General features: G+C 37.5%; 1 protein-coding gene across 5 annotated transcripts in view; it reads right to left on the bottom strand.

The window, feature by feature from the left end:
- The window catches only part of sash1a (SAM and SH3 domain containing 1a), a 266,297-nt gene that overhangs the window by 56,746 nt on the left and 183,743 nt on the right, over positions 1 to 25,808 (bottom strand). For 2 of the 5 annotated variants that reach the window (XM_082147833.1, XM_082147832.1), the window contains one exon: positions 7,236 to 7,307. The exons of 2 other annotated variants lie outside the window; for them this stretch is intronic. In XM_082147833.1, coding sequence (XP_082003959.1) covers positions 7,236 to 7,307 — 72 coding nt within the window. Of the gene's footprint in view, positions 1 to 7,235; positions 7,308 to 23,692; positions 23,786 to 25,808 lie in introns of those variants that run through there. One more of the 5 variants, XM_082147837.1, reaches the window with a different exon arrangement.

Below are 25,808 nucleotides of genomic sequence, written 5' to 3' on the forward strand. Positions count from 1 at the left end.
GGAACAGCTCTATTTTTATCAACTAACATTAACAAAGATTCATAAATACTGTAACAAATGTATTGCTCATGGTTAGTTCATGTTAGTTAATATACATTAACTAATGTTAACTAATGAACCTTATTGTAAAGTGTTACCGCTATACCTGATGTCTGCTCCTGTATGTGTGATTAGCACAATGTTTTCTTAAAAAGCGGCTGTCAATCAATTTGGGGTAAAAAGGTCCAGGAAGGGGTCAAAGCTTCAGGTCACTGTGTATTTGTAAGGGAGTTCCCTGCTGAGTAAACAGAGTTCCTAACAGCACTGAAAGGTAGAGCAAAGGTACTGATCTATTGTTGAGACAGCATCCGGGTTCAAACCAAAGTGTGTTGTTAAACTAAAGGGCCTCTTTCACCTGTAACCTACAGGAATTGCAAAAAAAACTTTCACACAATACTTCAAGAAACACTTAATTCAACGGCGGGCTGCAGGGGGTCAACAGAGCATACAGATCTTGAGGAAGGAAAGTCAACACAGCTGCACCCGATTCACACCACCCATTACCAACATCAAATATGGAAAAGCGACTCTAGGCTAGAAACATGCGAGTCTGTCACTGTCTGCAATGAGATCATAACAAACGCTCAGACAGGCATATAGAGCAGATACGACTGTTTTGATCTGTAAAATAGGGCTTATTCCACGTTTACTTTTTTAAACAAAATTATTGAATGCTTCAAAAATAGCTTCTTATGTAAATTGAGACTATTGTGTCGTATAACACCATCAGCATTAATATTTCTGTATTTGATATTTGGGGAAAAGTCATTTGTTTATGTTTTCTGCTCATGTCTCTCTCTGCACCTGTGGTGCTGATGGTGATGCTGTTGCGTAAGACACACACAGTGGTTCTCTTGCAGGGCTGTGATTGGTATTCCAGTGATCTACATACTCAGTGGCAGGAACTACAGGCCAGTTTGGCCCGGCTCACTGGATCTGTTTATGTGGAAAGTGCCAAAACGCTGGCCACCTGCAGACTCTGGTTCTGTGGACAGCAAAACATTCACTGTTCTGCTGTGATGATAAGCTATACCCTAACTAAAGCTATGAAGTATGGACCCCTGAGCACAGGGTAGCATTTACAGCTTCATCCCGAGAGTCCACGGTAACGCTGGACGGTTTGGATCTGCTGAAACTGAGGATGAAGGACACATATTCTTCAGAATCATGTTAAATAAGGATACTTAAAGATGATAAACTACTGTTCAAAAGTTTGGGGTCACTATGATTTATTTATTTGAAAAACTAAAACTAAATTATTTTATTCAGAAATTATTAATTTAATTGAAGAGTAAAGGCATTTATAATGTTAAAAAAAGATGTTACAAAATAATACAAAAGAAAAAATAATAATTTTACAGTTTTTCTCAGTCGCTTTGGTGCATTTCTCACATCACTATTTACATTTGCACAACAGTTAATGCAACCTCCACAACATTTAGTCATTTGTGCACATCATAGTAGCAGTTTCTCATTCCTTCCAACAAATTGCAAATACTTTTGGACATGCATCAATTGCTTTCATACAACTCTCTGCTGTTTTATAACATTATAACATTTGCTTATGTGACGTCAGTCAAAATTAACTATACTTGTGAATGCTGAATAGTCATTCCATATAAAACTAATAGTCCTCATTTCATTGCTTGAGTCATTACATACAAAAATTTTGAACTAGTTGTCAAAATCTGTCATTTATTTGATCTTTTTTAATCGCCACTCGAGGAGATACTTTCCTCGCTGCATTGCAAGAGATGATATTCGCTGTGATGTAGATGAAATTATGTGGTCAGACAGAGAGGAACGTTTGGATGTGCATGAATGATTACAGTACTATGTATGTTGTATGTTCAGTTTCAATATGTACTGCAATATTGTTTCCAGTTGTGCACAGCTCTACCCAAAGGGAGTTTATGTTTGTTGTAAATAAGGGTGTATTTTTTCTTTTGCACAATGCTGTGAACAAATTAGAATTGCAAAGAGCATATGCAGTAAAAATGTGAAACATACATATTCAGTGTCTTGTACTCAGTTACCTCACTAAATACAGTAATGTGTAACTTTACTGTATTTTTCAAATGGCAGTGCAAATAGTATAATAGTGCTGTCTTGAGCATTTTCAGGTAGTGTCACCAAGATCTGACTTTTTTGCATTGGAAAACATTGACAGAGTAAACTGTCATAATGAAAACATGACAAAGCCATTTGACTATCTTGTTCATAAACAATGGTGTCAGGACTTTTCATCTTGATGACACTGACACTTTCATTGACATGAAAACTTGCTTATGAGGAATGAGCTCTCCATTTTGAGCAAGTGACACGCTTTTGCAGGTTATCAACTAGGTTTTGCAGTTTGTACTAATTGTTTTGAGAACTGCATTAACTGTTGTGCAAATGTAAATAGTGATGTGAGAAATGCACCAAAGCGACTGAGAAAAACTGTAAACACAAACAGAAACCAATTATTTAAAATTTCACAATATTACTATTTATGACTGTATTTTTGGTCAAATAAATGCAGTCTTGGTGAGCAAAAATGTTCTTGTAAAACCATTTGTAAAAATCTTACTGACCTCAAACATCTGAACAAAAGAGAAAGGAAACAAATATGAGATCAAAAAGTGGTTGACCTTATCCTAATGAGATTGATCAAACCAGGTCGCTTTCATGTGGGATATTTGGGTGATAAAATACACTTGCATTCATAAGATACACTTGAATGAACACTCAATGACCTTCTGCAACAGTATATGAGCCATCACTTTAATGAAACTGTATATTTATGAGTGTGCATTCATATGATTGAATCTATACAAAACAATCACTTTAAAACCAATGTTTGCAGACTTTGCACACAATCCAAAAATGTATAATCAATCCAAGAATTATAAACGAAAACTGTGTAATAAAACACAATTGTGTTTAATTTGTAAATCAAATGTGATGCAATATGTATATTCTATAGTTTCCAGAAATCATGTTAGTAATAGTATTTCATCCAGTTAGTTTCAAGCATTGTCCAGTTCAGGAAAGTGTCATGTTACAGCAGGATCAGTCATAATACGGGTGGCTTTTCAACAGCAGCCAGTGCTAACTTCAAACAGAATACTCTCAGAAGTGTGTATGTGTGTTTTCTGGTTCATGCTGGTAGTGGGAGGGCTTCACTTCAGCTGCACTGCACAACACACTGCTCAAAGATAACCTAAATAAATAAATAAAAACACAAATGTGCTATACTCTGTGTGATAGTTTCAGATCTTGAGGCGAGATGAGCATTCTGCTGTCTATAGGGAGTTTATCCTGAATGTGTCTTCATGCTATGATGGCGAAAACACAAAACACAGTAATCAGACCTGCACTTCATCCATTCCCCAGACACGAGAATTAAACGAAAAGTTAAAGATAAAACCTTTATGTAAAATAAAGCAGCTTTTATTAGTGTGTGCATGATTTGGAACCTATCGTGCATGCTAATGTCTGTTATGCTTGACAAACTTATTTGCATAAACTTGGCATCTCCCCTGTAAATGGGTCACTAAGGTGTTTCAGAGAAACACTCGCTTTTGTCATTATATCTCTAAACTCTTTGGGCGCTCCAGGCACTGAGGGGTACTGAAATACAGGGATCATTTATCCCTGTTTGGCTGTGTTGCTCCATGACTGAGTAAACAGCTATTAGCTGGAGTGTTTCTTTTAGCTGCATTAGTCTGGCACACTGGAACTCAGCATTTGAGCCATCCAGCAACCGGCCGTCCATGTGCAACCACATTTGTCTGGAGATTTGGCACTGTGTGCACTTTAATCATGGTACGGTTGCGAACTGGTACGGTGTGAAGAAAAGCACAATGAGAAGCGAACGCACATGCACATTATATTGACAAAAAAAATGATTAGTGAGCATTCTGCAATGGACAATCTGCAAATATATTTGATAACAGAATGGCTGAGTATGTAATTTCATTCATCAAATAATAAACCATCAATCAAACCATTTCTGATCCTGCAATGTCATGCTGTCCACATGATGACACTATAACACTGCTATGTGTCTGTTAAATCTGTCATCCTAGGATTCATTTCTCTCTCTGGAAACTTAGTGTAGGACAAATAATGTGCACAGCCATCAGTCCGCCCAATGTAATCACAGTGTGAGCTATTCATTTCCAAATAGAGCCCCCTGGTGGTTGACATCATAACTGCAGGGTAAATGTATGTGGAAAAGTACTAAGATTAGTCAGAATGACGATGAAACCATCAAATCCTAATAACAAAGGCTTTGCACTAAAGGTATATGCTAATAAAAAAAATAAAAATACTGACAAACTTTTGAATGGAAGTGTAAAGTTTGCAGCCGCATCCAGTTTAACTCTCTGATCTTTAATGTCTTGGCAATAGGGGTAATGCTGAACATGTCGACTATGCTAGTATGAGGGAGATAAGAAACATGTTTGATGCTGGTTTTCCACTGACTTCATCTTTGTGATCTTTTCACTGAGTTTCCCACAGCAAGTCATAATGAGAACTGTACAGACCCATAGCAATTAATAGAAGCCTGACAGAATCTTTCACATCCTCATTGAAGACCCAGATGCACCATAACAAACAGCTGCTCCCCACACATCGGACTTAGCATACAGCACATAACACAACATTTTCTTCCATTGAGCTGGTGTTAATTTAATATTTCAGGTTCAGTATGTTCAGCGACAGCACTTGTAGCATAATATTGATTACCACAGTCTCTTAAAAAATAAATAAATCTGGGTTACTGTGAGGCACTTACAATGGAAGTGAAAGGGACCAAACTGTTAGCGTTACAATACTCACCGTTTCAATCGTATAGCCACAAGATGTGAACAATATGGCTTACTAACCATTTCTATGAAATTTATAATCAACTTTGGTGCCATTTACAACCAACGTAACGCAATAAACCCTAAAGCAATTGCAAACTAGAGCCTGACCGATAAAGGATTTTTAAGGCCGATACCGATACAAATATTTGGTGATTTAAAAATCCGATATTCCGATATATCGGCCGATATATATATATTTTTTAAAATCCAGAAACGCGTAACAAAACATGAACAGATTTCCCTAACATTAGTTATTTGTAGTTATTTAAGAGTCCTCAGCCTTACTAAAATAATATGATAATGCAGTTTAAAAATAAACTTGTTTGTTATATATTGTCACAACAGAACAGAATATATTAAAGTTCATATAAATATAATGTATACAAATAAAAACTTAAGATATGAAACTTAAAGTCCTTTGAACAAAAAAAGTCAACTATTATTATTAATATTGACAGTAATAATTCAATTATGTAATAATGTGTGTGTGTGAAGAACTGATAAGATTGTAAATGTGTACCTTGAAATGCAATGTAAGTCGCTTTTCATAAAAGCGTCTGCCAAATGTCAATGTTATAAGCTACCTTATAATTACAATGTCAACTTGCTTATCCCTTTACCTGCACTCTTTTAATTCTATCCATCTATTCCATCAAGCTACAACAAACCATTTTCAATCATCATTTGCTGCCTGCCTTCTAAAATCAACTACTTAGTGATGCACTAAATACATTATGTGCCTCGTTAATGCTGCGGCTAAACGAAGTCAGCAACGCACACTTGGATTTCACACACGTGTAAAAGAAAAGCTAACTTTTATGCACAGGCTATGTTTGATACTTTTTCTCTATGTCTAAATGTTCACTCCTCGCGTGCCTAACTTACATTTTACAATGCAGAGACTGGAACTACAGATATGCTAGTTATAAATACAGTAATCATTACTTTATTTAGCAGAATAAGTTTGTTGTGATTTCCAAGCTCATTGATGTTAGCGATCTTCCTTGTATAGTGCCCTCTGGTGGACAAACTATGTAGCGCCAACACTCATAACATGGTTGAAGGGTGTTTCGTCCGCTTTTATAACAATTTTTTAATATTCATTTATCGGCCATTATAAATGCCGATACCGATAGTTTGGAAAATGCCTAATATCGGCCGATAATATCGGCCCGCCGATATATCGGTCGGGCTCTATTGCAAATATGATTTAAACCGCTCAAATAGGGAACACTTTTAAACAGAAAATCAACGTAATTTAAAAAAAAATAAGATTATAGGCCTCACATTTCTATTTCTAAATCCTCCAAAATTTGCCTCATTCACTTCCTTGTGGTAATCAACAATATGCCACAAATGCTGCCTATAGAGTTTAACTTTTTATTCCTTTAAATTCAGTTTAGTTTAAAAATGGCTCAAAGGCACAATGAATACAAATGCCTGTCCTTGACATGCTATGCAGGGTTGCGCCACACCATCGTGGAAGAGAGGCCAGTCCACCAGATGCTGGTGTTTGTCAGTCTCTGCTTCCCACCCACAACAAACAGGCCTGTCGCCATAGCAACCAATCCACTGGAGAGTGAAGTTACATTCAAGAAAAATGTTGTACTGATTGGAGCTTTACACACGGCCAATCTGTCACACCGACAGGCATATTAATATTCATAAACATACACTTTGGAACAACACACAATCGCAGTTTCAGAGGAACGCAGTTGACTTGCACAAAAGAACAATGGAAATATAAGGATAAGAAAACAGAAACAGAAACACATTTGTGGATATACAGATAAACTAAAGAATTGAGGGTAAATATGCTTAATACAATATTTAGCTGCTGTATAAATTGTAAAAAAAAAAAAGAAAAAAGAAATAGTCGTACTGAAATGGATATATCTGAGAAAGTGTTTGTTTCTCAGTATGGTTGGGTTTTAGAAAAATTCGAAAGCAGAAAGTAGACAATGCCAGTATTTTAGGCTTAAGCAATCTCCTAAAAACCACTTAGACTATAGACAGAGCAACTACACATTTGACCATCATCTCTTAATCCTCCCTTTCTACAGAGAAAATGAAGAGAGGAAGAGGAAAAGAAAGAGGTGAGGTAGGGAGACGCAGAATCAGCAGGCGAGAAATTGAGTTGACTACCTGCCAAACACAAGCAGAGGGGAGGAGGACACAGGAGGGGTGGAGGGCAGGACACCGCTGGCCTGAGGCGCTTGGCTCAGGTTTGTTAGCATGTCTACAGTAGAGTGGGGGAGTGATGAGTGCTCGCTGAGGCCACTGGCCATTGACTGTCATAAAAACATGCCAGGGATATAAACACTATGCCATGGGTACCTGTGTGTTTGAGTGTGGGTTGGACAGATCTGCTCTTTGCCTCAACCACAAGGGACAGACCACAGCTGATTTCTATGGAAACAGAAATAATATTTCAGCCATGGGTTATGAACACTGAGTTCCACAGTGAGGTTGATTACTCACTGACAAAAACTCACTGGGACATGCTCCACAATGATAGATAGATAGATAGATAGATAGATAGATAGATAGATAGATAGATAGATAGATAGATAGATAGATAGATAGATAGATAGATATTTCCTATTCCTGGTCCTATTGCTTTCTTTATAATATGTTCATTCATGTTCAGAAGTGCAGTTTGCACTTTTAAGGAAACAGCTCCCCCTGGGGTCATGAATGCACACCCAGAGAAAACACACACACACACACACACACACACACACACACACACACACACACACACACACACACACACACACACAAACATACCGTGTTGAGAATGTGGTATATGTGTCATTTTCCCCATTTTTCCCCAACAAAATCAACAACTTTAAACACAAAATGTCTTTACCAGGCTGACCATAAAATCTCTCTGAGTTTAAACAAGGGTTTTACTGGTTACAACCATCATTTAAAATAAAACAGACTCTACTCACATAAAACAAGACACAGTTGTTATTCCTAACCATTTCACAGACAGATTAAACTTGGGTCCTTAAGTTTGTGGTTAGGGAACATGAACACTCAAATATGGGCTGCTGCAATGAATTATTTGAGGTCAGACGCACACACACATTTGCATTTGTGAAACTCATTGCCCTTAAGCCAGTAGAGGAGAATCATAGTTTTGACTTTAATTTCTGATTGGATGAGGCTCATTCAAAGCCAGGGTGAAATGCAGATAAACAAACATCTCTGACCACACATTCTACCTGAGGGGGAACAGGTAACTATTACTGAATATGAAACTATGTATTTAACAATGATGTCTTTAATCAAGTTGCTGTAACTGTCATTATATCAAATGAATGCTTTGCAGCATTTGCTTACTTGTGGTGACACAAACTGCCTCTCATATCTTAAGTTATATTACATTTATCTCTAGCCTTTTCTTAAATAAAAAGCCTAAAAACTAAAACAACTTAAACTCTTGTTTTAAATGAATGATCACTACAACTAAACAAAATTAAAGGCAGGGTAGGTGATTTGTTTTTTGTTACGCTGGTTGAAAGTCTCTTTACATCCTGATAGCAATCAATAAGTTATGTCAATCGAAATATATTTATATGTATATATCATCTGTAGAAGGTGTAGGACCATAAAATGTTCGTCCATGCTTGTTCCGAGGGCAATAATACGATGTCCTTCCAGCCTGTCAGCGTATGCATTTCCATACCTCCGCGAACACGTCAGTCACAGATCACCGCAACCAAAACAGCAGCCACCTTTTACAGCTCCTCCTGAACCAAAACAACAAGCTTATGCTACTTTCATGCCATAACTACTGTAATTTGGAAGATATGCCCGTGACATTATACTCGGATCGCCTCGTGACTCGAAATTATGCGTTTCAATGATAACACTATCAACGGCGAAATGAATCTGCAGCAGTCAGGTGGTACAGGTCAGTGGGTCTCATTCAATTATTTTGTTTTAGTATGCACAGAACTTCTCATGAACAATATCCACCTAATTCACAACACATTCGTACGCACATTAATTTGTTCTTAACATAGTTCTGATGTTAGTTAATTTGGAGTATTCTAAATGAGCGGCCGCGTGCACAAGGGTGGTCATTTGCATAAAACACGCCCAAACCATCTCCATATATGGGCTTTCCGCACACGCTTTCTGCACAGCCTTTAATCACTCTCGTCAAGCTTGCCGCTGTTTGCATACGAGCTCTCGCCCGAACCTTGAGCAATGCCAAGTGTGCCGTTCTCACCAGTTCTCACAATAAACACCTTTCATACAGACCCAGATTATAGACCTCTCATTTGCCAGATGTACATACGCGTATATCTGTGTTATTCAGAGAAACCTCACAACTAAACATATAACACAGCTTTTCTTATTCTTTAACTGTATGATTGAATGTATTTAAGATTAACTTTAATTGTATTATTAATAATTTTATTATGTAATTTTATATATGGATTATATAACACAATTAATGCAACATACTTCAATATAATAATAGTTCGTAATAATACGATAAACAATATAATAATAAACTTCGTAACATGATTATAAGACCATACAGAGTAACTGCTTTTTACCTACGTGTGGTTTCAGTAGTTCCTATATTTTTTTTGCGGATTTTTACGACATTTTTGGTAAATCATGATTTGCTCTTAAAATCATTCGTACATGGTTTTTGTTCATTATTATTGTAATGTTATGTGCTTTGAGTCATGAGGTACTTTAACGCTGTCTCTCGTGTTTTTAAGAAGGCGTGGCTTTGGAGACACTCTGAAGGGAGGGTGGGATATTATGCTTTGAAAGCTAGCTTGCTATACATGAATATCAGTCACGTGACCTCTTACGTCATCCGCTCTTTTTCCAGTTGACTGCCGCCATCTTGAGTACCTACCGAGTACTGTCTATGGTACTGACAAGCATTAACTAGCTAGCTTGCAACTATTTACAGCTTCGTACGGATACAGTAAATGGCTACGAAAGACAACATTCGCATCTCGACTGCCATGAAAAGAAACGCTACTTTCAAAAAATAATATTGTTAAGGTGTGATCCCTACGCGATACCTGATGCGTACTTCCAGCCTCTGTCCGCTGCTACCGAACTACCAGTCAGTGATATTATATGTTGATCCGACTATTTTAAGCGTGTATTTAAATGGTCCAGTGGCAGAACTTTTTTTCTTTTTCTCATCAAAACCGATTATGTTTATCAGTGGTTGTATATCAGGCAGGGACACGTTTGTGTGCAGTTTGTTTTGTAATTTCACCGGAACGAATAGAGAGTCTCTCCACATTGAAGCGCGCGTCCGAGTGAAGACTGTGCGCGAGCCACAAACAAACACAGTATCCGCGCCACTGATCGCAGCGGCAACGAGCACTTTGATCACTTGATTTCAGAAACAACACATTTCAGCGCTAGATCGCCTCTTATTTAACAAACGAACGAAATGAATGCTCTGCTAGTTAACTGGAGATGTTTTGTTTATTTGAATTAGTACATTCGTGCCGCGAGATGTTTCAAAAGTGGTGGGGACATGTCCCACCCGTCCCACCCGCAAATTACGCCATCTTTTTTCGTCCTGAGGTAACCTGTAAAAGGATATTTTGGGGGTCTACTTTTTTGTTGCACCCCACCGCACAACATATTGAAGGCATAGCTAGCTAGTTCCTTTGCGACTGACGTGAATCAGGTAGTCAAGATGGCGGCAGACAAGTTTTAGAAGTGAGTGACGTCAGTGAGGAGACGTTGGTGACATCATCTGATATTCATCTATTGCTAGACTCTCCGAAAGTTTCCTACCCTACCTTTTATGAGTAATTTGACTTTCATATAGTTTTAGCTTTACGTGCTCAGCTATCATTCCTGCCAAACACACACAAACACACACACGCACTCTTTCTGAAGATTTATTTGATCGAAAAATAGTAAAAACTATACAATTGTGAAATATTACAATTTTAAATAACTGATTCCTATTTTAATATATTTTTTAATTACTCCAATTGCAGTATTCAGTGTCACATGATCCTTTATAAATCATTCTAATATGCTGATTTGGTGCTTAAGAAACATTTGTTATTACTATCAATGTTAAAACATGCTGCTTAATATTTTTGTGGAAAACTTGATACATATTTTTAGGATTATTAGATTAATAGAAAGTACAAAAACAGCATTTATTTTTTTAACAATGTAAAACAAAAAGTCCTTGCTGATACTTTTGCGCCCTGAATAGACGCAGAAGCAGAGCCGGATTAACGCAAAGGCAAACTAGGCACGTGCCTAGGGCCCGATTGGCGGGATGGGGCCCAGACAGAGGGACAAAAAAAAAAAAAAAAAAAAAAAAAAAAAATTTGTACAAATGTCCTATCTACAATTTATTTCAATATTTATTAATTAACTAAAAATAGTGACGACGTTTATCTTAACCATAGACTGTTACATTACTGCAGTTAAACCAATTAATGTGTCCGTTACAAAGCGGGTGCCGGCTTCTGAAAGTATGTGTAACGAACGCATCCATCAGGTGCTGCGAGGCAAAAGCCTAATAAGCACACAAAGAAGCACAGCTCATAGGCTACTGCAGGTGTGTGAGTTGTCGTCATCTGTTTTGGAGTGATTGCAATGTATTCTAAATATAAACTTGTACTGTAGATCAGCGTCATTTCTGGAAAAATCATTCACCCCTTTATTACGAGTTTAAAAGAGCGCGAGTGTCATTAACGTGCCCAGACGCGACGCTTTGAATTTGCGCGTACAATGAATAACATCGCGTCGGGAGCTGACTAGTAAAAAAGCTACAAAATTAAAAGACAAGACGTCTGTATTCTAAGTTAAAAAGCCAACACACTACAACATTTTTAAATGTTTCAAGTAAAGGATCTCATATCTATGGGTCTATCTTCTAAATTCTGCTGATGATTAAATTATACCCTGACATTACGCCAATAATATCAGTTTATACATTTTTTTCTGCTCAGTAGCGATCGTGTCTTTCTCTTCCACTTGATTTGTGTATAGCATATTTAAGGTAGCAATGCAATATAAAAGCACTTATGCTCATCTACTGAAGTGGGATTCTGGAACTGTGAATAAATTGAATAAAACAGCAAAATAACAACAACAACAACAATAACATCTTCATTAAACAAAAAAGAGATTACCTTAGATAAAGTTTGATTAATATGTACATACAGTACCGTAAAAGTCTGGACCCATTACTATTTTTAATGTTTTTGAAAGAAGTTTATTATTATGCTCTACAAGCCTGCATTTATTTGATCAAAAATACAGAAAAAAACAGGAATATTCAGCAAGGATGTGTTAAATATATAAAAAGTGATAGTGAAGACTTTTTTAAAACAACTTTTTAATAATCAAAAATCCTGAAAAAAGTATCACAGGTTATAAAATAAATATTAAAGGAGAAGTTCACTTTTAAAATGAAAATTCTGTCATCATATACTCACCCTCATGTTGTTTCAAACCTGTATAAATTTCTTTCTTCTGCTGAACACAAAGGAAGATATTTAGAAGAATGTCAGTAACCAGACAGTTTTTGGGTCCCATTGACTTCCATAGTATATATTTTTTTCAACACTATCTCACGACCAATTCGTACGAATTCGTACGAATGATAAAAAGATGGCTAACTCGTACGAATTCGTACGACCTCACTCGTACGAATTTGTACGATTTGTCTAAACCCACGTGATGGGTAGGTTTAGGGGCGGGGTCAGGGAATTGGGCAATTCGTAAAATATGTACGATTTTGCAAAAATCGTACGAATTCGTACGAGTGAGGTCGTATGAATTCGTACGAATTAGCCACCTCGTAGAATTTGTACGTTTTCCCGTGAGATCAGGTTCATTTTTTTCCTACTATGGAAGTCAATGGGACCCAAAAACTGTCTGGTTACTGACATTCTTCTAAATATCTTCCTTTGTGTTCAGCAGAAGAAAGAAATTCATACAGGTTTGAAACAACATGAGGGTGAGTATATGATGACAGAATTTTCATTTTAAAAGTGAACTTCTCCTTTAAGCACCATTTCTAACATTTGATAATAAATCAGAATATTATAAAGTTTTCTGAAGGATCACGTGACACTAAATTCAGCTTTGCATCACAGAAATATAAAGTATAGTAAAATAGAAAACCATTATTTTAAATTTTAATAATATTTCACTATATAATTTTTCTGTATTTTTGATCAAATAAATCCAGGCTTGATGAGCATAAGAGACTTTTTTCAAAAACATTAAAAATAGTAATGTGTCCAAACTTATGTACTGTGTAAGTAAAAATATACTGATTTTAAAATTAAATGTTGTATAAATAAAAAGGTTAGGAATCATATTTGTTTCAAGTGTTTTTTTATTGGGGGTGGGGGGCCTCCAACATGAATTTTGCCTAGGGCCTCCTAATGTCTAGAACCGGCCCTGCGCAGAAGTATTTTTTTTTTTAAAACTGACCCAAACTTTTGAACAGTAGTGTAGGTGTAAAAAAGTTGTTAACATGAGAAACACTGGAGAGAATACAAAATCCTAAAATGATTCTCCTCCACTGCACTTTCCTGCTATTGTGCTAGTTGGCATCATCAGAAAGCTCCTGCTCTATTTACTCAGGCAGACACCCTCTGAGCGTTTGATAATGCCTGGGGGAGAGACAGAGACGGGTTGGGCTTTGATTGCTTCTGGCTGCCTTTAAAAGCGTGCAGTGCATGGTAGTTCAAGAGATCACAATCTATTCCACAATAAATCTTCTGAACAGTGAGCCAGCCAAGATCAACTCAAGACCTTTCTTATTAACTCAGTGCCAATGCTGATGTCAACTATGGATCAATTATGTTAAAGGTGAAGTGTGTATTTTTTATATATATATATAATAAATGCTTTCTCATATCTCAGTCAATATGCTGAGACAACCAAGTAAGCAATTTGCAGATTGATTTACCAGAACAGTCTCAACCAGTGGACTACCTGGTTGTCAAGTGATGGAAATCGGGCTGTGTTTAAAGGGATACTCCACTTTAAAATGAGAATTCTGTCATCATATACTCACCCTCGTGTTGTTTCAAACCTGTATGAATTTCTTTCTTCTGCTGAACAGAAAGGAAGATATTTAGAAGAATGTCAGTAACCAGACAGTTTCTGGTACCATTGACTTCCATAGTAGGAAAAAATATATACTATGGAAGTCAATGGTACCAGAAACTGTCTGGTTACTGACATTCTTCTAAATATCTTCATTTCTGTTCAGCAGAAGAAAGAAATTCATACAGGTTTGAAACAACACGAGGGTGAGTATTTGATGACAGAATTTTCATTTTAAAGTGGAGTATCCCTCTAAGGAAAACTGCCTGGAAACGTATTTTTTTATATCTACAATATCACTGTTTCAGTAATATTAGTTTTTTAGTATTAGACATTTAAGCTCTTAAAAAAGATACAATGTGAACTGGATTTCATGATGTGTAAAGTCAACAGTAGCCGGGCGGTGAAAGTGAACGTTGTATGTGTTTGGACTCCTGCTGCTCTGGGTAAGAAAAGAGGAAAACGAAAACAACTCTTTTAATGGGCTGTTTCAATCTCCGCTCCCAAAACACCTATTCCCCCTCAGGTAGTCTTCCTCTATTAATATACTACTGTGGTCAGACGCCAACAAACACACACACACTGCAGCCCACTTAACTCGCCGCTGGGGGTGGAGGATGAAAGGGAAAATAGTATATAGGTACAACTCCGCTGGCACTGATCAGGATGGGCTTGACTTTATTGGCCCCATTATCCAGGTTTTTAATGTGGGACTGATTCTCATAAACACATCAAACTCAGCGGGAGCTTTCAGACACACAATTAGACTTGGCTGTTACAGCAGGCAGCAAAATAACAATCATTAGTCCACAGGGATGTAGATGCTGTGTCAACATATTTGCAGCTACATGTGGTCCCACCTTGTGTGTGTGTGTGTGTGGATAAGCAACAAAGTATCTGTCTTTTTACTGGAAAAATCTACGTATCATCAAAACACTTCTCTGCCAGATTACACAAAGTCTAAACTCCTTCAAATAAACGAACACTGTGTGTTATGTCTTCAAGGTCTTAGCAGAAAGAACACATTTTCAACATTTTATTTTGAGTCTCTCTGGCAGGACTAAAGAGAACTGCTTCAGCTCACAGTATTGTGGGTGTCCCTATTTTATCTTGTTTCAGTGTTTCCTGTATTGATCCTCACAGAAATACAATGTGTCCAGTGTAATTTGATTCATGAGAAAATGACTCTTATGAACAAATTCTTTTAATGAATCATTTAAGACAAGAGCTCAGAAGGTACCAATTTGAATCGGGATGAGAAATGACAAAATCTCACTGAATGCATCAGAACGGTTACTAATCAACATCTAAATATCCATCTATCGTCCTATCTTTCAGTCTATGTATCTTTCTGTCTGTCTATGTATCTATTTGTCTGTATACCTGTCTGTTTATCTAAAGTATGTATTGTAATAAATATAGTTTACAACACATTAGGCTCATAGAGAGGTAGATGTTTGAGGTCCACACTAATATATTTTCTGTCCACACTGAGACAGCATTTTTATTAACGAAAACTAAGCTTTTTGAAAACGCTCTCCAAAATGGATAAATTTGAAAACGGCGTAGAGTGAGGACTGTGAAAATTGAGGTATCTGAAACCGATAAAGCATGTTTAGTCATGTGACGCATATTGTACTGATAGATATTCATGTTTATACCGTTATTGTGCCTGTTATGGGCTATTCACTTTCACACAGTTGCTAAAATATGTTACTTTGCGCACTCTTCATATCACAATACTGCAAAGATGACAGAATTTACTCGCATTTCTTGTCCTGCGGAAACACATTAGAGCAGTCGCGTTTTAGACCAAACATATAATGGTGAGTGAGTGCGACCAGGATGCATCATACAGTGCCAGAAGAATTGCATGAATAAATAACTTTATTATATCTTGTTCCGTCTCTATCATCTCAGTGAGCTTTTATGAGGGTTTAAGCATGCGTGGACGAGAAAATTGCTGGTGTGGACAGAGCGTTTTGAAATGAAAATGCCGTTTTTCAAATGTATCCGGATTAATGTAGTAGACGTAGCCTCAGTGTGTCTGTCAATCTATCTGTATACACAGTTTTTGACCATACAGTTTTTCTTGTAATAAATATAGTGTATTGAACATTATAGATAGACAGAGCGAATGAGACCTGAAAACTGGCCCTATAACTAAATTGTACAGTTCAGGAAAGCAGGGCGATCAAAAACATGGCAGGCAGGGCGATCTCTGCTGGCATCACAGAGGCAGACCGATTCAGCATGGACCATTTAGAAAGCACATTTATCAGGTTTAATCCACACACACACACACACACACACACACACACACACACACACACACACACACACACACACACACACACACACACACACACACACACACACACACACACACACACACACACACACACACACACACACACACACACACACACACACACACACACACACACACACCTGTGATGCATATTATAAACACATATGCAAAGAGTGTGGAAAGAAAATTGTGAGTCCAGAATCAGAACTTAAGAATAAAATACATCTGCTAACAATATCCTGACATCACTAATGCTTTCCCGATCTCTTTATCCTTTTGTTTTAAAAAAATACACATATATTTGGCTTATTCTGAACTTGTTTTGTTTCAATATCTTTTTGATATCCAGTAGTTATGCTGTAAAAAAGCACTGCAACCGTTGAACTGACACTGCATGGTGTCCTCCATTGTATTTTTTATCATAAAATCTGTTGAAATTATTTGTGATAACCTGACACAACATATTACATTCTGTCCACCCCCATGGTTTGCCTGTGTAAGATGAAGGGATGTATGTGTGTGTGTGTGTGTGTGTGTGTGTGTGTGTGTGTGTGTGTGTGTGTGTGTGTGTGTGTGTGTGTGTGTGTGTGTGTGTGTGTGTGTGTGTGTGAGTGTGTGTGTGTGTGTGTGTGTGTGTGTGTGTGTGTGTGTGTGTGTGTGTGTGTGTGTGTTGTGCTGGTACAGGCCTGTGTGCTTGACTGCCACTACATGACACTGTTGTTGTGGCATGAGCTCATTATTGAACACTGAACAGCATTTCTGTCAGTGAACGAAACAAAAGACAGGCCTGTCTCTCTCATTCTACACACACATGCTCACTCATATGGGCAGCAGCAGAGCATTAGTGTGTGTGTGTGTGTGTGTGTGTGTAGTGAAAGCTGTCAGTGTGTAAAAGGGTGGCCAGCAGGAGAATGGGAGTGTCACACTTCATTGTCTTCACACGCATGTACAAGAGACGTGACTATACAGCACACATGCAACCAGTTTGTGATGTGATCGTATGAGTTCATGAATATTAAAACACCACTGTAAAAAAATTATAATAATCTTACCGACCCTAAACTTTTAAAGGTAGTATAATTAAACATATATGCTTAATTATACTTTTGTTTTTCCCCCACAAGACTCTTATGTAAGGCTTACAATTTGAAGTGCTAATAGTGAAGTGCTTAATTTGTAAACAAGGAGATTATAGTATGTCCCCATCTAAGTATCTTAGTAAATATACGTGTATGTGAAGAGAGAAAGAAATTGAGTGTTTCTTGTTCAGTGGGAGAGAGAAGCTTTAGTTCACTGAACAGAGTTTCAAAACTGTGTCATTCTCCAGATGTGTGGTGACCTCATTCAAACTTAACATCATGCTCAAACAGCAGGGAACCACACTGGCTTATAAACACACATCCTAGTGTGTGCTGTGTTGCTGGAATTCTTTGCTGGCATATTAGTGACTTTGTTATCTGCACTATTTTACTAGTAGTGTGAGTATCTTCACATTAGTATCTTCTAGTGTTTGTCATTGGACTGTAAGCCAATCATATTGCTTCATTTCACATCAGTGATGTACATGGGTGTCTCTGTTCTGCAGTGGTGGCACACCATAAAGCTATGTAATTGTGCATGTGAGGGTGTGTATGTGTGACTTCATTCAGATGTGCATAAGTAAAACATACAGTACAGTACAACCGACGTTAGGTTTTAACATGTTAGCCCATCATATTCCAAAAACATTGACAATTTTTCAATCTTGATTATATCAAACACATACAGAAAGTGAAAACAGATACCCCTTGCACACTGTAAAAAAATTATATGATCAATAAGTTAAGACATTATATGTTTTTACATTGCTTTAACTCACCAATAAGTTAAGCAATTTGCAACTTTTTTACAAAGTTTTATAGATTCAACAAATTTTTAAAGTCAGTTTAAAGTAATTTAAGTTGAAATTACTTAAAGGACAAGTGCGGTATTTTACACTTAAAGCCCTGTTTTCAGATCGTTTCTGATGAAATAGAACGGTTAAGATTGAAATTTGGTTTCGGTTTCTGTGGTAGCACCCCCCCACAATGGCTGCACCGAGTGGTCAGGGGTGTTCACTGATATGCTTACACAAAAATCGCTGCAAAAGATGCTTTCCAACAGGTTTTATCGTAGTTTTTGTCCAACTCCATTGACTTGTATTGGATGTGCTGTGAGGTACGGTATTACTCTGCCGCCGGGCTGGAGTGTCTATTATTCAAGCTCTCAACGGAAGAATGTACGGGTGTGAGGCGTTTGGAAAAATAGGTCCACAGTTTTACAACGAATGGTAAAACACCTGTTGGAAAGCATCTTTTGCAGCGATTTTTGTGTGAGCATATCAGTGAACACCCCTGACCACTCGGTGAGTGTCCAAATTTCAATCTTAACCGTTCTATTTCATCAGAAACGATCTGAAAACAGGGCTTTAAGTGTAAAATACCGAACTTGTCCTTTAAACATCCAAATTGATTGTACTTAAAAATGTATAGGATCAAAATACAATGCAAATACAATGTTTTCTGTTTTTAATATTAGTTCAAATGTAATTTGTTCCTGTGATGGCAAAGCTGAATTTTCAGCATCATTACTTCAGTCTTCAGTGTCACATGATCCTTCAGAAATCACTCTAATATGCTGATATGCAGCTCAAGAAACATTTCTTATTATTATCAATGTTGAATACAGTTGTGCTGCTTAGTATTTTGTGGAAACCATGATATATTTTTTTAATATTATTTGGTTAATAAAGAGTTCAGATGAACAGTTTTTTTTTTTCAGAAATGTAACATTGTAAATGTCTTTAATGTTAATTTTGATCATTTTAATGCATCATTGCTGAGTAAAAAATATTAATTTTAATCTAAAAAAAACAAATTTTGAACGACAGACAGACAGACAGACAGATAGATAGATAGATAGATAGATAGATAGATAGATAGATAGATAGATAGATAGATAGATAGATAGATAGATAGATAGATAGATAGATAGATAGATAGATAGATAGATAGATAGATAGATAGATAGAGTGAGTGCTGGTCAGAATTATTTGCCCCCTTGGTAAATATGATCAAAGATGGCTGTTAAAAAAAAAAAATAATCTGCATTGTTTATCCTTTTTATTATTATATTTTTTAAAAAATGTACAAATCTAACCTTTAATTGAAGTAAAATAATTGAAAGTGGGGGGAAAAATCACATTATGAAATAAATGTTTTTCTCCAAAACACATTGGGAACAATTACTTGCTCACTCTGCTGTATCTTTAATGCTGTGGGCCTAATTTTCTGCCAGAGGTCCTGGACATCTTGTTCATATACATGGCATCATGGATTCGATCAAATACCAACGGATAAAAAATCTAAACCTGACAGCCTGTGCTAGAGGTCTTATAATGGGCCATGTTTGGATCTTCCATCAGGACAGTGATCCAAAAACAAACATAAAAATCAAAACAAAAATGGGTCACTGAGCACAAAACCAAGCATCTGCAATGGCCATCCCAGTCCCCAGACCTGAACCCTAAATAAGTGGCCAACATGGATCTGGGGATCTGAAGGATCTGGAGAGATTTTGTATGGAGGAATGGTCTCTAATCTCTTGTCAGGTGTTCTCCAAACTCATCAGGCATTATAGGAGAGCTGTTATCTTGGAAAAAAGAGGTTGCAAGAAGTATTTAATAAAGGGGGGCAAATAATTGTTCCCAAAGTGATTTGGAGAAAAATATTTATTTCATAATGTGATTTCCCCCCCACCCTCCACTTTCCATTCTTTTACTTCAATGAAAGGTTAGATTTTTGCTAATTTTTGTAATAAAATATCATAAATGCAGATTTTTTTTTTTACAGTCATCTTTGATCATATTTACCAAGGGGGCAAATAATTCTGACCAGCCTGTAGATATGACATTCTGTCCCCACAATGCATGGAATTCCTGGACCACACACACTTTTCCCAAAAACAACATCCCTAAAATAATCCATAAATATGGTCCGCTCTGTGTGTGTGTGTGTGTGTGTGTCATGTCTACAGCAGAGGAGGATCGGAGGCTTGATTATACGTTGTCTGCCACTCCTGTATTATTGGAAATGACATCATCAGGCTGATGTTTTCGGTTAAAACACAATATCTACAATGTATAATTACATAAAAAGTAAAGCTAAGAATATAACTACAGCAATGTGGGAAAATCACACAGGCACCCATGCAAGAGTTGCCAAGAGTGGCTGTCAGCAGGTTGCTATGTGGTTGCTAGGGTGTTCTGGGTAGTTGCTATTTCGCTTCTTGCCCAAGAAGAGTGCAGAGCGCAGCCCCAAGATATTCTAGATTCGACTCATGTCCTTTCAAAGTTTGTGTGTATGTGTAGCTGTTGTAGAGAAAATTGTAAGTCAATGATTTAGAAAAGTAATAGCTATCCTCTTTTCAAAAAGCCACACAATTTGAGGTATCTTTTAAGTCACAAACATTGTGGGATGTACTGAATTGCAATACTAGGATTAGAGATTTGTCCAAATCCTTAACCATAAGTATGGGCAATAATAACAGTGATGCTTGCTTTAGCAAAACCCACTAATAAACATTCATACACATGACTCTGACAGAGGACAAGCTGTCATCAAGCTGTGTACTTTACTACAGCTTTGAAGACACAGACACAGGTAATCAGTAATGCAAACACAGATACGCTGCTCCCTCCGGCCACGTGCACATGTCTCTGCATGCAGAACAATAAATCCCAACACATTCAAAAGAGGAGACTGCACAATGGACCATAGCAGGGAACAGCCGGCGAGCAGGTACTGCCTCGTATCGTCATGGCAACACACAGCTCTGATCAGGATGGGATACCAGTTATGATGATTTTACTGATGAAACTACCAGCACTTAAAGCAAATCACTGTCACTCTCTCTCTCTCACTTGATGTAGTTTGCGGAGTGTTTCTGACTTCTGCAAGCTATTTGATTCGTCTCTCCCTCCCAAAGTCTCTCCCCTTTCTATTTTAATCCTGAATTGATCCAGATGCTGTTGGACGTCTTCCAGACAGGAAGTCAAACACAAGAGGCTTTGTATATGTGTGTGTGTGTGTCTGAATGCTTGTTAGTGAAATTTTATTGTCGGTGCAAGAGCTGTCGTCACAACACAAACATAACTCATTGTCTAACTTCCTTTCCAGTTTGAATCCTAACTGCTGGGTAATCACGCGTGGCTATACATGGGTGTGTGTCCGTTCCTGTGCTCTGCCTTTGCTTCTGCTAGATGTTCCTGTGTGTCAACAGTGAAAATCAAATTCATATTTGTAAGGGTTCTTACTTGTGCAGCAAATGACACTATGTGCCCTATTTTAACGATCTGAAACGCAAGTATCAAGTGCGAAACGCAAGTAACTTTGTGGGCGGATCTCAGGCGCTGTTGCTATTATACCGGCGGGATAAATGTCTCTTGCGCCCGACGCAAATCTAAAATGGGTTGGTCTGAAGTAGCTTCATTATTCATAGGTGTGGTTTGGACGTAACGTTAAATAAACCAATCAGAGCGACATCTCACATTCCCTTTAAGAGCAGGCGCGCTTGTTCCATGGCGGATTGCTATTATAACGGCGGATTTGACAGGCGCACGCCAGGAGCGGTTCACAGCCGAGGAGACCGACGTTCTCATCAGGGCCGTAAAACACAGAGAAGTGACATTGGGGATGGAGAAACCCACCCAAATTAGTTTCGGTTAAACAGGCGTATAATAATTTGGGTAAATGTGTAAGCTAGATTTATGCCTATTTTTTCACATCTTCATGGACACAACAATGATTTCCCTCGTGTGTTAATATTTTTCCTTGTAATAATGTAAAGTTTTCTAAAAATGAGAACTGCTGCGTCTGTGTGTAGATGAGATAAGCAAAGTGCATGTGCGTTGTGCACACACTACATTGATTATGGCCAAGCATGCGCCCTTAAAATAGCATATGAATATCATGCACAACGCGCCACTGACCTTAGACTAGGTTTATCCTGGTCAGTGGCGGAATTGTTTTCTAAACCTACAAAATAGCACCAGGGAACGTTTGCGCCGGAATACGCCTCCTCTTTGCGCTGAACCGCCCCCGGGAGCGCAAGTTCATTTCCTAATTTACTGACGTGCGTCTGTGGAGGGAAAAGTCCAATGTGCGCGGGTGCAAAATAGGAATGAAACATGCGGCGGTGTACAAAGTCAATTGCGCTGGGTGCAAGATAGGGCCCTATGTATCTTTTTCTGTCTGTGTATCTTGATCTGTTTGTGTTGTACTTTATGAACGGCTTTTGTTGCTTGTAATGAAATGAGATCACGATATGAATTAAGTTTCTTGTTTGTCAAACATCCATTCCTCATAATTCTTTTACTTTCATACATACACACTACTGTTCAAAAGTTTGGGGTCGGTAATATTATTTAACGTTTTGAAAGAAGTCCTAACCAACTGAATTTATTTTGAAATGTAATTTATTCAAATGATAGCAAAGCTAAATATTATTATTATTATAAATGTCGAAAACAGTTGTGCTGCTTAATATATTGTGAAAACAGTTTTTGATGAAAGAAATGTGGAATAGAACGGCATTTATTACAACTAGATTTTTGTTGTGAAAATAAAAAGCCTTTCCTTTCAATGCAATGCATCTTTGCTGAATAAATGTATTTCTTTCTTTCTTTCAAAAATCGTTGAAAGAAATCGACTCCAAAAATCGACTCCAAACTTTTCACATAGATGTCTGTATGTTTGCTATGTATTGAATATCCTACCAGCCAAATTCAAGAATTGTTAAAATAATGTTCCTGGTTAAAAATAAATAGACCTACCACATAATTTTATTTTGTCCCGTAGTTTCTAAAAACAATGGAAATCCATGGGACAGTTTTAGTACATTTGCCCCATAGACTTTCATTGTAAGCATGTAACTGTCAACATTACTTTTTATTAATTACCAACTGAAGGATGAGAACAGAATTTGACATTTTCTGTGGTAATTGACAACATGCAACAGGTATTGTTCATAGAACTTGTCTTTGTATCTTCAATAAGAGACACAGCTAATGACAGAGTGAGAGGAACACACACACTACATCACTGAACTTCATTTTGCTGCACTGAATATAACTCACACTTAGACAAAATGCAAACAAACTGAAATACATTGTATGACATGCGAGAGTAAAACTCTCAAACTTTCTACGACTCTCTCTGTTGTTCTCCAAACTATGAATGTTAGCAGCTTACAATTAAATTTGCCAGAGTGCTGCAACTCTACTTGAAGTTAATCTCTTGGGAATATTCAAATATTAATATTAAACACAAACTGCAAACGTTTCCACTGGAGTTTAAGAAGGACTCACCGGTATAATTGAGATCCTTGCTGTAATGTCACTCAGAATAGACAGGTCTCCCTCCTTCTTTCTTTGTCTTTCTTTATTTCTTTTTCTGTTCTATCGCTCTCTAAACCTCCCTCCTCTTTTCCAAGTTCCCTCCTCCCTCAGTACAGCTTCCTCCACGCCTGCTCTCTCTCTCTCTCTCTCTCTCTCTCTCTCTCTCTCTCTCTCTCTCTCAGTACAGTGGGGAATATAGAACAATGCATGGCAGCAGAGGAGAGCTGGAATCAGGGTGACCATACATAAGCCACCACAGAATCATCCTCTCAGGTTATCAACATATCAGCACATACATAACAGTACTCAGCTGCAATGGGTCTTAAAGTTGTAACAATAAGTATGCACACACACACATCCATACAGACCGCAGCTGTGTTCCCAATGGAAAGAGCGCTGCAGCGAAACATCTCTGGCTGGAGTGGAGTGTAACTGGGTTCAGTTGGGCTAGTGCTGATTGGCTCCAGTGGGATGACTGGCGTTTCCTGTTACTGTTAACCACTGCCAGCATCCTCCCTCAAACTTTAGAACACAGCCCAAAGGCAAACACACACACACACACACACACACACACACACACACACACACACACACACACACACACACACACACACACACACACACACACACACACACACACACACACACACACACACACACATCTCTCTTTCTCTTTCTCACTGAAGAATTCTCATGTATACATGACCCACATACAGAGAAGGGTAATAGAAAGTATGATATTTCAAGCAGGAAAAACAGCAGTTGCTGAAGTGAGTCAATGAACAGTTTCTTCAATGTAAAATGATGAGTGAATGTGCTATAAAAAAAAAAAAATAAACAAGAAAGACAAGATATTAATGAAATCTTTCAAATCATTTGGTTTACTTTTCTAAACAATTTCACTTGGTGGATGCTCTAATGAGTAGAAAAATACCATAGACCCATGCCATTCCTAGCGACCAGAATATCCTAGATTCTTGGGGATGTGCTCTTCTTAACACTCTAGCAACTGAACTGTGTGTATGTTTATCGCACATACACTCAGGTCATTGCTTGGTGGTTGCTACTATATATATAATTTAGATTTTTTTTTTTCTCCTTGCTCGGCCATCCACTGAGACACTGATTGATGGTTATTTCGAACATTTCAGATAATATGAGAGAATGACTACATGTCTATCATACAATCTTGGTCCCATGCCATGAGTAAACCTATTTATTAGGAAATAACATCAAATGTATAAAATAAGATAATGATCCAATTGACAGAATCAAAGAACTTTAATCACATCTTATCTGCTTTCTATCAGCTTTTCTGAAGAACATTTGCTTCTCCTGGATGATTTGAAGAAGCTCCAGTAAACCAGCCAGAAAAAAAAGTGAGCATTTTGTGTAATTGCAAGGAAAGAGAACAGTGGTTTTGAGTAATCCGGCCAAGAGAAAAGCTTGCTCTTTCAAGGAATGCTAAGAGTCATCCCATGAATTATGGGTAATAATAGCATTTCTATGCTCTAGTTTAGATTTAAACCTCTGTTCCAGTCTGGTATTAAGATGCTCTACATTCAGTCCTGGCTCCTCTATGTCTACAGATCCAAACAGAAACAGCACAGAACAATACTAACATTAGCATCTAATCTGACTTAACTGAGCGCTGCTGTTGAACTATCAGTTGGACGATATACAGCTCGAGTCGTCACAATAAGCTATAGTGCAATCAAATCAATAAAAACTAAATGGGAATGGTGATAAATAACATTAATTAGATATGCAAGCATATGAATACAGATTATACAGGGACATGCAATACCATACGACCAGTGAAAGAGGATATTCAGGCACAAAATTCACTTTGCTTTCTTAGTGGGGATATACAATAGATTTCTATTGTTTTATAGTTCTATATTGATTCTATGGTTTTACATATGGTATTACTTAATGGAGTTTTTCCCCCCAACTAAGGCTGTCCTTAAATGTCCCCAAACTATTGCCAAGAACACACACATATACACACTGAATCTCAGAGTGTATTCATTCGATACCCCTGTGTTTTCAGTCCTCATTTGAACAAAAGCTCTCATCAAATTTA

This window comes from Leuciscus leuciscus (assembly GCF_965113295.1).
Source record: "Leuciscus leuciscus genome assembly, chromosome: 19".
Taxonomy (NCBI): domain Eukaryota; kingdom Metazoa; phylum Chordata; class Actinopteri; order Cypriniformes; family Leuciscidae; genus Leuciscus; species Leuciscus leuciscus.